The sequence below is a fragment of the Python bivittatus genome, unplaced genomic scaffold (genome assembly GCF_059951505.1).
Source record: "Python bivittatus isolate LINGU-HERP-01145 unplaced genomic scaffold, Pbiv_v1 ctg000220_np1212, whole genome shotgun sequence".
Lineage (NCBI taxonomy): Eukaryota > Metazoa > Chordata > Lepidosauria > Squamata > Pythonidae > Python > Python bivittatus.
Window position 1 is genome coordinate 812,245 of NW_028277048.1, and position 14,860 is coordinate 827,104.

Sequence of the window (14,860 nt, forward strand, 5' to 3'; positions counted from 1 at the left end):
AAATTACAAAATATAGTATCAGCAATGTGCACTTCAAATAAACCAACAGAGCAGACTTATTTGAGGAAAATAAAATCAGCCAAATAGAAAAAAACACCACGTTCTTGGATCTGTATCTAAATTATTTCGCTTGGGCATTAGCAACTTTTCTCTATCTTGAGCTCACATGGTGCTAGTCTATATGATTAATAGAGAGGAAGTAGGACTTAGGCAGAGAGTGCAGCCTGCGTTGCTTCATAAATTATTTGTTAAGAATATTCCTGCAACCCAATATGGCTATTTTGTCTTAGATCTCCCCCAAAGGGAAACATGGGCAATTCCCTTGAAGTGTGATAAAAACAACACAAAAATGTTACCGAGTACATATCCCTTCAACACAAGCCTCCCAAATTTCCTGCAATTATTCCAGAGCCCTCTGATCACTGTAAACCAGTGTTTCTCAACCTTGGCAACCTTAAGATGTCTGGACTTCAACTCCCAGAATTCCCCAGCCAATATGCCTATTGAGACAAGCTCTCCTTAGCTATACTACATAGGATTTCTGCTGTTTCTTCCAAAGATCCATAGTGTGGGCTTTATTTTCCTGAACACTGTTATTCAGAGGAAGGACCTCAGGGACATCTGGTGTTGACTGAGTTGAAGGAAAGTAAATATGAATGTCATTGACCCAAACATGATTAAGTCCATGTGTATCATAGGTGATCAGTTCTGAGGTGCACAGAGAACATTTAAAACTCTGCACCAGTCTTAGTTTTTGGAGTGTGGATCTAACCTCTGCCACTTATCATTCAAGCTATGGGTGCAGCCATCTTTCTCAGGGCTCTCACTCTACTGATACTCACAGCTTCGGCCATTTCAGATCCGTAAGATTTTTATTTATTTTACCTTTGCTGGGAAGACTTTAAATGGGATATCAATGCAGGGAGGGACATCTGGCAGAGTATTCAAATGTTTCCTCACTAGAGGTTTACTTTTCCTTCTCATTGTTTATGGAGCATCAACATAAAAGTATTATCAAGCTGTCGTTCTAAGTTTTCCCCATGCTTCTTCCATTACTGTAATTTGGGGAACCTGCACACTTGGAAAAGCACAATTGATATAGCTGTAGACTGCTTTAGAAATATCATTTTAATCAAGTGGGATTTTGACAAATACAGTGACATTTTAGACAGTTGAATATCAACAAATTCTTGGCACACTTGTACAATTCAGTATTTGTTGTTTTACCATAATGAGGAAAGTAAGCTACAATTACATTCCACATTTATCTTCCAGTAGCAGAGCAATGGCTGAATAGAAATGAAAGCCCCAAATCTAGTGCATCCTGGACATTTATGGGGAGCTTTAGCAAGTGGTTTTTGCTGAAAGTTAACCTCAATGAGCCAGGGAGGAAATAACAGGATAAATTTGCAAAAATTATCATGGGTTATCTAGACCAATCTAAAGTCATTGCAAGATTCATATCTGGCTTCTGATATGGAGACACCTAGACTACAGCATGCAGAGTAGATTTCAAGAAGATGGTATTACCATATTAAACGTTAGCTTTTTTTTCCTTAACTTTAAATCACTCTTGACTTTAAATCACAGCAACTGTTCTACAGTTTAAATTCAAAAAAATACAGAATATATAAGAAATGGGGCAGAACCATTTCTGATCCTGATGAAGACATTTGCCTCTTCTTGGGTCAGAGACTTTCATGTTAGCCTTGCCTGCTGTCAGACAAGGTGAGCTCTGAGAAGTCTCATGTTTCCAAGGTGATATTATTGTTAAACATCTAAATAGTGTCAGAAATCAGGTTTTATGCCCCAAAATATTAGTTATATTCAGAGAATGTCTTTATTTGATTAACCCAGGCCAACTGTGCTAGGGTTCCAGTTATCTGAAATGTTATTTGCAGACTCCTTGACCAGCACCCACATAATTCTGTTCTCCATACTCCAAGACTCTGGTCTATGTTCTGAAACAGATTTTGTTGCTCCTTGGCAATTGCATGATATCGCAAAACAACTTCCTCACCTCAGCCCATTTGGATAGTTGCTTTGATGCTGCTTCTTCATTAGAACTGGCTTGCTTTGCGGCAAAGGGAAAAGGTCTCTATGCATTTTAAGGATCTGTGCTTTCGAATGACTCAATCTTAAACAAATTACAATTAACAGTTATAATATGCCAGAATTTAGTTTGTCTGCCTGATGTCATGGTTCCTCATAGAAACACAGTAAATGGAATACTGCTAAACCAACATATTTATTGTCAACAAACATCCTTTAGAAATTTGCCCTGTGATGGAGAGATAATTAATGCCTCTAAAGCAGCGATGACCAACATATTTAGCTTGAAACAGATCAGTCCCTATTTAAAAAGTTGACATTGGTTCTTGATAACTAAGCATTCCACCTTGCAGGAGCCTATGAGAGATTTCATTTCTGGATAGGAAGCAGGTAACAAGCATTTTCTGTAACAGAAGTTGACTACAATTCCCTCATCCTTATTGACATAGTCAGTAGCTATTCTAGATGACAATGATGGGAACCAAGCCACCAAGTTGGGGAATGCCTTTCTGTATCAAAAAATGGATGTAAGGCTACTACAATCCCAGGCTTATGTTGATGTGGTCTGTAAACTGCTGGCTCACTATCCTTGCCTTAGAAAGCAATTTTTGTGTGTCTTTGTGGCTTATTCACTATAGAACAGGAATGACTGCTTTACTCTTCTCTTTCTCTTCCAGACACTACTTGATCATCTTCCCAGCATTCATTCATCATCCCAGTACAGAAAAGTTTTGTATATTTCTAGATTCCCTCTCAAATTTTGTCCATTTGTCAGTAACATTAGAGATGAAGATGCAGAACCATACTCTGTTGGAGAAAGATGTGAACCCACCAGGGACCTTTGAGTGCGCCAGTTTCCAGGTCTGTTTTCAAGTTGTATGCAACCCAGTAAGAAGAGCTAACCTTAATTTTGTTGAAAACTCCTAGAGAACTGGTGAAGTCAATCCCAGTATAAAAAAGGGGAAAGGAAGAGGCCCAAGGAAACTAGAAACTAGTTAGCCTTAATGACCATGCTAAAAAAAATATCAAGCAGCATCACTGAGAAAACAATATTATAACAAGCATGATGTCAAGTATAACATCAATTGTGTTATAATGACCTTATATCTTTTTAAGATAGAGACTAATTTGGTAGACCAAGGGAATGTTGTAGATATAGTACATCTTGATATCAGGAAAGGATCTCACAGAGTCTGTCATGGAAAAGCTAGAGTTTTTTTCAAATCTCTATTGATGGCCCTTTGCTATTCAATCATTTTATACATGATCTACAATAATTTGGAATCTAAAAGTTGGAATGAAAGGAATGCTTATTCACAGATGATAGTAAGCTAAGGTAATTAAAGGGCAAAATCACAACTCAAAATGATCTCAACAGCTTGAACACCAAGTCACATCCAACAGGATGATCTTCAAAAGTGACAAGTATAAGAGTTTTTGATGGAAAAAAGATTGAACGCATAGGTACAGCTTTTGGGAGATCTGGCTTGGCAATAGTGCATGTGAGAAGGATCGTGCCTTTCTATTCATTTGGAGATCAGAACTATAAAAAGAAATCATGGCTGGGGGAAGCAGCTATAGCTGCCATCAACATTACAGTATGCATGTCAAGTCCAAATATCAAGCAATAGTCCAACATCAATTCCCAACTTATAACCTGCAGTGTAATATGACTATTCACTTTAAGAAGCTTTGTGCCAGTTTAGCTTTTCTCCCCATCTCACCTCTGTTCATTCCTTCCTACATATCCATCTTTTTCTAGGTCCCAAAGTTTGTTCCCAGGAACACGGATTTCGGCTTTGACTACGTAAGTCTATCTTCTCCTAACCATTCCCTGACTCTGAGATACCTGACACTGGAAGAACTAAGGAGAGGTATAAGGGGGTGAACAAAGAAATTTTTTTTTCAAAAGTCTTGAAGGAAGATGAAGAGAGCAGCATTAAGAAAGAAAACAGATGAAAGAAAAAGGATAAATGGGGACACCAGTATGGATTTGAGGAGAAGCTGATGATGTGTAGATGTGTGTGTAAGGAGGGATAATTGATAGAGAGTATTGTCAGAATGACCCGGTTCCTGGAGAAGAGGGGAGGGTTTAGCAGAGTGAAGCCCACCTGCAAATACTGCTTTGTTCTCAGTTCTTTTACCAAAACTGGTTCAATTTTTATTCTACATGCTATGAAGGAAGAAGAGGTGGCCCATGTTCACGTCCTCATCCAACATGACAAAAGTGTAATATTCAAAGGCCAAAATAAAGTTCTAGTCAAGAATGCTCATACAAGGACCCTGATGGAATTAGACAAACCCTTTTACAAATCTGGAGAAGAAGGTAAGCATAAGCAGATATGGGGAGGGCGGGCTTCACCTACTATCCCACCTTTTGAATTCTTTATTATGTACCACATAATATTTAGAAGTGCCATGTGGAGAGGTTTTGACTTTGAAGTACAGAGTCCTTTTCAGCTGAATGAAGAGGCTCCTTTAATGTAGCAGGACTGGCCTACTTCACAAGTGGATTAACACAATTATCTAAAAAGAATATTCCCTGCCCCCACCAATTACAAACATAGTATAAATTAATTAGCTGAATGACTCACAGTATTACTGGAAAATCAAATCAAGCATTTCAAGAGGTAAACTTTTGAATAAAAGCAAAATTAGATCAGATATGGATATTTTTTGGCTTTCCATCTTGCCTTAGAGCCAAACTGGGAATGGCCAGTGATTATGTGATATTACTAGAGTGGGCAGAGTGAAAATTTCTGCACCCAATTTTTGTGAGATAAAATTGAATGTGGGACAAAATTTTAAAGGCCAAAATTGGTGCCCCCTGCACCATTCACTACTTAACCCTCCCCCCAAGAAAAATATAAGTTCAATGTTAAGGGTAGTATAAGTACTCTTAAACATCTCCAGTGCTTGAGCTTGGGAATACAAGAAGGGGAATTGTGAATATCCAGAAGATGCAAGGATATCATATTGGAGTGCCAAAAACCATAAATATAAGTCCTTTTTTGTTTTACTAAATATAGTGAGTAATATATCTACAATATAAGCTTCAAAGCTTTCTTCAACAATCTTGAACAATTCCACAAATTCAGTATTCTAAAATGTACTCTTCATTAACATGCTATATTAAAACAAATATTGTTTTAAATTCTAACATTTTCACTACAGCTCAATCCCATATATTCATTCTGTATGTAAAGTGACTTGATTTATTAACATTTTAACAACACGTACATATAATTTGAACCTAGGCATCTAGCACCCCAAAATTCAGTGTTTATGCTTTTATCTATTAAATGAACACATTCACACAATTATATAATTTCTACAGATGTTCACCCTCATGTTTTTCATTTTCACACTTACTTTCATTTTGCATCATGTATTCTGTTTCAACATCTTTATCTAACTTAATCACTTTAAAGTCTGTTATTCAAAATTCATTGTGAATGCTTTTGTATCTATAATTCAGACCTCTATTTGTATTTATTTGCATGTCCAAATAATTAATGATTTATTTTGAAATATATTCATTTGTTCTTCACCCAACTTTGGGGGAAGCTAGTTCCTCAGCAACCTTCTTAAGCAATTCCAATAAAACAACTGCTTTCCTAAATTTGTGACATATATGATGAAGATACCAGCCTACAGAATATCTAGCATGCAGAAAGAATGGTTGACCCCATTTCTGGGAAATAATGAGGTCCAACACATGGAAGAATTGTTTGACCAATCAAACAAGATACAATACTCCAATTTTAGTTTTAAAATACAACATGAGCGATAATACGACTATTTGCAAAATGCAGGAGGTTGTCCAGAGTTTTACAGCCCAGATGTGGTAGCCTACCTTTAAAAGACAAAGTGAGGAAATCTGTGGGAAAAGGCAGAGCAATGGGGGAGGAAGCAATGGGAATCAGAAAAGCAATAAATAAATATGTGTTTTTCAGTAAAGTTTCGCATTGTGAGGCTTGATGAAAAATTTAAAGCCATTGAAGATGCTGTGAGTATTACTTTCCTTTTTTAACCAAAATATGAATTCATCCCCAGCAAATATCAACAGTCAGACTTGGAAGGTCTCCTTACTGTGCACATTGTTTTTTTTTTTAAATATGGAAGTTGACCATGTAGAAATATGTAGTAGAACAAAAACATATTTAGTTTTTTCATACTTCCATTTCATTTTAAATTGGCTGTACAGTTTCTAAGAATCATTGTTTTTGTGCAAGCATTCTTTCTCAAGCACAGTCATTTAAAAGCAGATGTGATGTCATCTCCAATTTGTGTATCCCTCCTGTATTTTTAAGCCACTTCTTCCATCCTTTTTCATACTTTAAAAAATCCATTAGAGGAGGAAAAGAATGAAAGCCCCATGGCTTGAAGATTCCTGGGCTGGCGAAGATGCTGCTGGCTCTATTGCTTAAGCTGGGCTGGTGTCTGTTGGAATCGTTCATATATGCCAACTGCTTGCAAGGCCAACTAAGAAATCTTTGCTTACCCAGCTTAGTCAATTTAAGAAAAAGATCCCTCACAAAGTAGGGCTCATGAGAAACAAGAACAAAGCACTGCAGTGGAAGAAGCCTAAATACAGGTCTTCTTTTTTTTTTTTTAAGGAGGGTCAGTAAGCACTGGGTTGAGAAATAGGAAGTCGAGGGAGGAAGGAAGGAAGGAAGGAATCTGCAAGGGAGAAACAAGTCAGGGAATTTAGAAATATTAGGGGAAGAGCTGATAAAAGAAAGTGACTGTGTACATGCAGGTGGCTGAAGTAAAAGAGGAGGAAGGCCAATGAGTCAAAGGGGGCAGAGCACTTTAGTTTGTTGTTGGGTCTAACATTCGTCCGAGATGCAGAAAACCCTACTTCTGATGTGTAGCAGAAAAGAATGAGCAGAGGTTGCCTTCCCAATGAGAGTGGGAAGAGAAAGATGTTTTTAATTCCTACCCTCAAAAAATGGTCAGCGGCCTGAACCCTCTCTGGGTCAAATGGGTCATGTGGATCAAACCCATGGAGGAAGGATCTTGAGTAAATGGTCCCCTTTATCATCTCCTAACTCTAAGTTGCTGTTCAAGAGGAAGCTACAAAGGATGATTGAAATGTTGGCCATTCAAAATGAGGGCCAAGGAAATGATCAATAGGAAGTAGAGGCTGTAAAGACTGAATCACAACATCCTGGGAAAATAGTTGATGATGAAAACCATTGTCAAAGAAGAGGAAGTACAGAAAAACTGGGCCCCAAAGACAGAAGAGGCTGTGAGGAAATGTCAGGAAAGTAGACAACAGACATTATAAACCGGATTATTGTGGCTCAGGGTTCATCAATTTGCTTAGCAAATAACTTAAGAGGTTTCTGATCCTATATCCTACGATGGACAATTTTCTCATCATTATGACACTATGACTGGAAAACCAAAAGGTTATGGAATTCTCCATTCTGGATATAAATCAGAGGTGCGCTTTCCAGTTTCTGGTCCTGGAAACCCCTGGCTCAAGAGATGGAATACAGAATTTCACAACTTGATTTGAACCCTCCTGTCACTGTAGAAGATGGAAAGAATGACAAGTTTTTTATTGAGTTGTCCCAGATAAGACCCAAAGTGTGAAAGAGAATCAGTGGGCAACAGTCTCTTCATCTTCTTATCACTCTAGCAATAGTAATATAATTCCCCCATCCCACTTTCAGAACTACTATTCTACAATTATCAGCCTTTGCCTCTGCTAAGTTCAAAGGTGGGGGTGGCAACAGCTGCAGGACAGAGCGGTGCATTTGCAGACTACTTAGGGCAGGGAGGAATGGAGACAGTCCTGTTCCTCATGACGCTGATTTCTTTCTCTTTCATCATTTGCAGATCCCTTTGATAAAGTTAGAGGTGAGTATCTGGTCAGGTTGATATTTACCTCCATCATTCAAGACCATTTGTTTATTGTTTGCTAGTTTGCTTGTTTCAAACATCTGTGAGCTACCTACTCATACATGTCTAAGTAGTATACAAAATATACACAAGAACATCTGTAAAAACAATATCTGCCGCTGTCCTAATTAACAGCTTCCTTTCCAATATGCAAGAGGACTGCCGTCACCAGTTTCTTAAAGGACAAAAGGGCCATGCGCACCTGACCTCAGGGAATAAACTATTCCAGATTGAGTGGGACAGCACTGAGAGTATCATCCTCTGGGTCCCAGCCCTGTGTATTCTCATAGTGGAGGTATCTAGAGTATCATCTCCCTGCTGGGCCACGTAGAAGTTCATTCTACTTGAAGAAGGCAGTTCTGAAAGTTATAAGGGCTTAAACCATTGAGGGCTTTATACAGTAGGTTACCGTGGCATCTTGAACTGAGTCTTGAAGCATACTGGCAACCAGTATAGCTCCCATAAGAAATATAGCCACAGCACTATTTAGCACCAGTATGCAGCCGCATTCTGTGCCCTTTGCAGCTTGTAAGTTATGTTCAAGGGTAGTTTCACATAAAATTATAGCAGTCTAAGCAAAAAGTTAACTCAGGGCTGATTTCCACATCTTCTGCCAGCTGCCCAAAGGCTATCCTGGCAGAACCTCCACTGCTGATCCATCAGCAGTCTTAAGTCCAGAAGAACCTCCAGGTTATGCAGCACTTCTTTCAGGAAGCCCACCTAAAGCACAGGATGCTGCTGAGAAATCTCACAGGACATCAGTAACTCTGTACATTTTTAAAAAATGTGATAGCGATTGTAATTCTAGAAACTAGTACTGGGGATATGCTAGAAAAAATTAATAAGGATATTTTTAATCTCAAGAGTTCCTTCTATGAGCCATTTCTGTGAAATGGGTTTGCATTTGGCCTAAATTAAAAGACAGATGTGTTTATATAATGTAAAACATATTTAGGAATATTTTCATTTATAAAATATTTCCACTAGACATAATTGTACTCAATAAATGACCCATAGCAGTGACCCCCTTCACAAATGGTTGTATGGACATCTGACAAATGAAATAAAAAGGTCATTTGCATTCTCCTAATGATCTGCTGCTCCGTACTAAGAACAGCAACTGTCTTTTCAGATCCAACTTGTACTTGGCCAAAGTAGACATGAAGTGAAGTGGGCAATTAGCCTATAAGGGATATGTTTAATTTATTTAGGTAGCAGAAAGGATGTCTGAGCAATCTCAGAATTATGGAGTGTGGAACAAGAGTGTTTATCTCTTTCTTCCTACCACAATCATGACCCAAATGCTCTCCAAAAGATTTGCATTTCCTTTTCAAGGGAAGTCTTAGTGGACTTTGAGAAGGATAATTTTTTTCAGAACCATGTCAAGAAGAAACAGAGTTAAATGTATCTACTTCATCTTTTATGGTTCTAAGGCTTCTCTGATTTGGTCCTCAGACCCACTTGGTATCCAGTAATATTCTTGAAAGTCTGCTGTAGGGAATTAGAAAAAGTCCTGTCACCTGTCTTGGTTTGTCCCCAGTTCTTCTATGTGTGAATGGGCCTGCTCAGAGATTTTACTTATTCCTTGTTTGTTGTCTAGTCTCTAAATCCAAATATAGTGTTATTTTGGTCTCATTTATAAAATATTTCCACTAGACATAGGCCTGTCTACTGGAATATTTATAATTTATTAAATAAATTATAAAATATTTCCACTAGGCCTGTCTTTTGGTCTCAGAAAAAGTAGCCATTATAACATGGAAGAGCCCAATGGTTCTTTCCTAACAGGTAACACTCTCCTGAGATTCGTGTCCAAACTGTCTTCTTCATCACACTGCCTCATATATAACACTACAAACTTCATACATCTGATTCTCTGATGGTGACTGCAGTCAAGCAAGGGTACATGACTATTCTTCCCTCAATCTTCCTGTGTGCAGGATCCTGACAAGAACCGAATTGCCCAGTGGGTGGATGTGAAGCCTGTTCATGGCATTGTGGATCTGTCTTTCCCTCTGGCCCCTGAAGCAGCCCTGGGTACATACATCATTAAGATAGGAAAGGAGGAGAATAGAAACGAAAAAAAATTCACTGTGGAGGAATATGGTAAGATAAAAAAGAGAGAGGTGGAATTAAGAAAATCTCAAATCAACTTAGCCTACCCATAAAATACTCAGTGTAGCTATCTTCAGATGTTCCAGATGGGGGTAAGGAATGTACAGTGGGACTGTCTGCCTTCCTGGCTAAACGTGTTCAGTGGAACATCTGTCTCATATATGCAGTGTGTGTGTAGGTCAGGGAATGGAGCCTACCTGGAAAAGGTTAATTCTAGGGCTCCTAAGTAAAGCTTTTGTTATGCAGTTGCTTTAATTGTATTCCCAGAGTTTCATAGAATCATACAATCAGAGGGTTGGAAGGGACCTTGGAGGTTTTTCTAGTCCAACCCACTGCCCAGTGCAGGAATCCTCAGACCATCCAGGACAAATGCTGCCCAATCTTCGTCTGAAAACGTCCAGTGATGGAGCACCCATGACTCCAGGAGGCAGGCTGTTCCATTGCTTAATAGCTCTCACAATCAGGAAATTTCCCCAGTGAGTTTGGATCTCTCACTGTAAAGTTTCCACCCACTGGTTGTTCTTACCCTCAGGTGCTAGGGACAATAAATCTATTCCCTCTCCCCTGTTACACCCCTTCATGTATCAAAGGACTGCTATCATATTTAATGAATGGGAGAATAAGTTTAATGAATGGGAGAATAGGCATCCAGGTAACAATGTCAGCAACTGGTACGTCTTCCAGATCTTCTGATTCCTTCTTCCATGTTTTTCTTTCCACAGAACATTTATTAAGTAAGGGAAAAACAATCCAAATAACTGTAGATTGTCCTTTGATGGGCATTGTGATATTTACGGTATAGCAATTAAATTAGTGCCTCCTTTGTGTACCAATTTTTCTGGAACAATCCAAAAGAGATAGTCTGATTGGTTGGATTTGGGTCTTGTTTATTATACAGGGTTTATTCTTGCTATCATAATTCACTCTCTGAGTGGGCAGGTTACAAATTTCTCACATAAATAAACAGCCAGAAGTAGTTAGGAAGAAGAACTGAGCTGTGGGCATAGTATATCAGTCATGGAAGAAAAATCCCAGAAAACTATATGGGTGCAGCCAATATTACTAAGACAGCCCTAATATGACATTAAATAAGTAATTTTTAAATAATACTGGTTAAAATTAAAACTAGGGAGCTGAAAAGTTCTTTCTGCATCTAGTAACATGTTACTTATACTGATACAGCTTGATATGGTTGTGACTTAACTAAACACACGTCTTTCAAAATCAGAGAATGGGAGATTTGTAGTCACTAATTGACAACCTGGTTTGGGCTGTGATATAGTAGAAGTAGATTAACCTTCTCTCTGCACTGTGCAACTTCTCCCAATATAATTCCTATCTACCTTCCCATTTGGTTCTGCAGAGTGCCATGCATTTACAGGTAGTTCTTGCTTAACAACAGTAATTGGGACCAGAATTTCGGTCACTAAGCGATGTGGTTGTAAAGCGTGATGTCATGTGACCGCATCACTTAGCGATAGCAATCACAGCAGTCCCCATTGCCATTGTTAAGTGAGGATCATGCTCATTAAGCAAGGACCTCACATGACTGCAACTTGCAACTTCCTGCTGGCTTCCAACAAGCAAAGTCAATGGGGAAGTCGCAAGTCCAAGGTAGCTCACAAGCAGGCCAGCAGGTGGGTGAGTGCTATGAAGTGTGGCCAGGTGGGGGAGGGTGCTGCAGCGCCGCAAAAGTGCAGGCAGGCAGGGGAGGGAGTGCTGCAGCACCACGCAAGTGCAGCTGGGTGGGGGAGGGAGTACTGCAGCGCTGCACAAGTGTGGCCAGGCATACATGCATGTGCTACAGAGTGCAGGCAGGGGGTGCTGCAGGCAAGCATGTACTACGGTGTACGAGAACTCTGGGCTCCTCATGAGAAAAAGTGACAGGAGCAACTTATGGGAGCAACTTGTGACCTTTCTTGCCAACTTCCCCATTGACTTTGCTTGTGGGAAGCCAGCAGGGAAGGTCACAAATGGCAATCATGTGACCATGGGACACTGCAACCATCATAAGTGTGAGCTGGTTGCCAAGAGCCCAAATTGTGATTAGGGAACCGCAGGGGTGCTGCAACGGCTGGAACTTCAAGAACCAGTCGTACCACTTGTTCAGCACCATCACAACTTTGCATGGTCTTTGAATGAGTGGTTGTTAACTGAAACTATATCAGGAAGCACAGAGGCAATAGCAGCTTGAAGTGCAGTGCAGTGAATTTTGGACTGGGAAACTGATACAGGCACAGGTGAATTCCTGCCCCCTTTTGTAAAGCCACCACCCAAACTGGGGATGGAGAAGTAGCTGCATTTAGTATAACAACACCACAGACAATTTAATATGGCTCACCTGCCAACCCTTCTATGTAGCCCACAGTTTTTAAGCCTTTTCAATCTCTCAGATATTGTGGTACAAATTTGCTCTTATCTCACTTTTTTTTTTTAATGACAGTGCTACCTAAATTTGAAGTGTTATTTGAACATACACAACTTGTTACCACTTCAGATGATGAAATTCCTATCAAAGTGCTTGGCAGGTTAGTAAACTTTTGTAGTATCCTCAAGAACATTCTCTTAATTTGATCACTTGTTTAGGGGATACACATGCCATCTACTCTTTAAATTGGTCTGGGCACTTTACAATAGCTTCCTTTAAAAGAATTAAAAGCATAACACACCAAACAAAACTGTAGCATTAAATGTTGAGTCAATAAGTATGCTTTGAATCCCCTTCTAAACTAAATTAAGAAGGGGGAGTTCAACTGCAATAGCAGTTTGTTCTGTAATAAGAGACCCGCTATAGAGACAGTGGCTTATGAGTTCTTCCTATTCTTGCAACGTTATTATTATTATAGGGGCTCCCACCAAGAACCATTTCTCCTGTGCTCAGCAATGTACCTGGGAGGCATGAAGAATTTTGCATGCTATATTTTCTATCAGAACACTGGACTTAGCCATGTAGCCACTAGGACCTCCCAGATTTTTCAAATGTATTTATTTACTTATATAGAAAATGTATAGCCCATATATTAAATACTTAACTCTGGGTGGCGAATAGTCCATACAAAAACAATATAGAAAACCCACAACCTATTTCTTTGATTTATTTAAAGGATTTATATGGCCATCCATCTTATGTGCAATAACCCTGGGTGGCTCTCAACAATAGCCAATAAGAACAAGAGATAGAATAGCAATCCCACACAATATTAAAAAAAAAATCATACTCCCAACATCGCACACAACACTACCATCCCAACTACATACTGCAGGGCTTAATTCCCATCCTAGCCGAACCTTTCGGGGAACAGCCAGGTTTTCATGGCCTTCTGGAAAGCTAAGAAGATAGGGTCCTCTGGGTCTTGGGCAGAGGCTGTTCCCTAAGGGCTGGAACCACTATGGAAAAGGCATACTTCCTAGGTCTAGCCACTGTCCTACAAGTGACAGCATTTAAGAAAAAGGGACTTGTAGCATGTCCACCCCTATATAACCTGGTAAGATGGGCAGAAACCCTCAGCAAGAGGCAGTCCTGCAGATAACCTGGCCCCGTGCTATTCAGGACTTTAAAAGTGATAACCAGCACCGTGAACTGCACCTGGAAAGAAACTGGGAGCCAGTGCAGCTTGCACAGCAGCGGTATAACAGGCAAGCCATGAGACACAGAGAACTGTGCACACTGATGCATTCTGGACCACTTGAAACTTCCGGGTGGTCTTCCAGCACAGCCCCATGTAGACTGTGTTGCAATAATCCAGTTGGGAAGTGACTAAGACATGAGTGACCCTGAACAAGGCCTCCCAGTCCAGGAATGGGCACAATTGGTGCGTAAGTTGGATTTCTGCAAAAGCCCCCTAGCCACAGCTGCCACCTGCTCCTTGAGCAAGAGCCATGAATCCAGAAATTGTGCACCAGCTCTGTTCAGGGAAGTGGTATACTGTCAACAATCACAGATTACAACTCTCCGAATCCAGGAGGGCCAAAAACCCAGAGCTGCTCCATCTTGCTTGGGTTGAGTTGCAGCGAGTTCTTCCCCATCCAGGCCCGCACAGCCTCCAGGGGACACACCCATACACACACCCTGCACCCAGCCAGGTTTTAGTAATGCATACCAGGTCGATCCTCTCATCCACAATCAAATCAATTAAAATAATCCAATTCAGGAAACAATCCCAGCACCACATAGCAATTCCATAAAGACAAGTACATGTATATTGGGCTCCCCTAACATCTTGGCCCTAATGCTTGGGAGGAAAGCCAAGTTTAAATAGCTTTATGGAAGGTCAAGAAGATGGGGGCCATCCAAGGCCATTCCATTAAGCAGGTGCTGTGACTGAGAAGGCATGCCTTCTAGGTCCTGCAAGAGGCCACTGTCTGATAGGGGGGACTTGGAGCATGCCCACCCTCTGATGGGTGATCTGATCTGGTGGAATGTTCACAAACCCTCAGAGATAGACTGTCCCACAAGTAACCTGACCCAGTGCCATATATGGCTTTAAAGGTGATAAACAGCATCTTTAACTGCACCTGGAAGCATGTTGGAAACCAGTGTAGATTGCACAACAGTGGTACTGCATGGATGAACTTTGGAGTGCTCAAAATTGTGCATGCCCCCACATTCTGCACCAGTTGATGACCATGTTAATCTAAATTATACTGTTTATAAGTTGAGTAAAAATAACTTATTTAATCAGAAATTAATGATTGTAATAAAATCATGATGATTGTTAATTTCAAACAAATTTGTGGTGGGATCTGAGAAAACCTAGAAGTACAAAGTCGTTTGCACAAG

At 40.0% G+C, this 14,860-nt stretch overlaps 1 protein-coding gene across 2 annotated transcripts in view; it reads left to right on the top strand.

The window, feature by feature from the left end:
- The first annotated feature begins 726 nt into the window (after window positions 1–726).
- Window positions 727–14,860, top strand: part of LOC103063139 (alpha-2-macroglobulin-like protein 1) — a 55,205-nt gene continuing 41,071 nt past the window's right edge. The window contains exons 1-8 of one of the 2 annotated variants that reach the window (XM_088137568.1): window positions 727–863; window positions 2,730–2,913; window positions 3,815–3,859; window positions 4,234–4,378; window positions 6,009–6,061; window positions 7,903–7,923; window positions 9,906–10,071; window positions 12,524–12,608. In XM_088137568.1, coding sequence (XP_087993694.1) covers window positions 796–863; window positions 2,730–2,913; window positions 3,815–3,859; window positions 4,234–4,378; window positions 6,009–6,061; window positions 7,903–7,923; window positions 9,906–10,071; window positions 12,524–12,608 — 767 coding nt within the window. In that variant the 5' untranslated portion in view covers window positions 727–795. The remainder of the gene's footprint in view (window positions 864–2,729; window positions 2,914–3,814; window positions 3,860–4,233; window positions 4,379–6,008; window positions 6,062–7,902; window positions 7,924–9,905; window positions 10,072–12,523; window positions 12,609–14,860) is intronic. The other variant, XM_088137569.1, reaches the window with a different exon arrangement.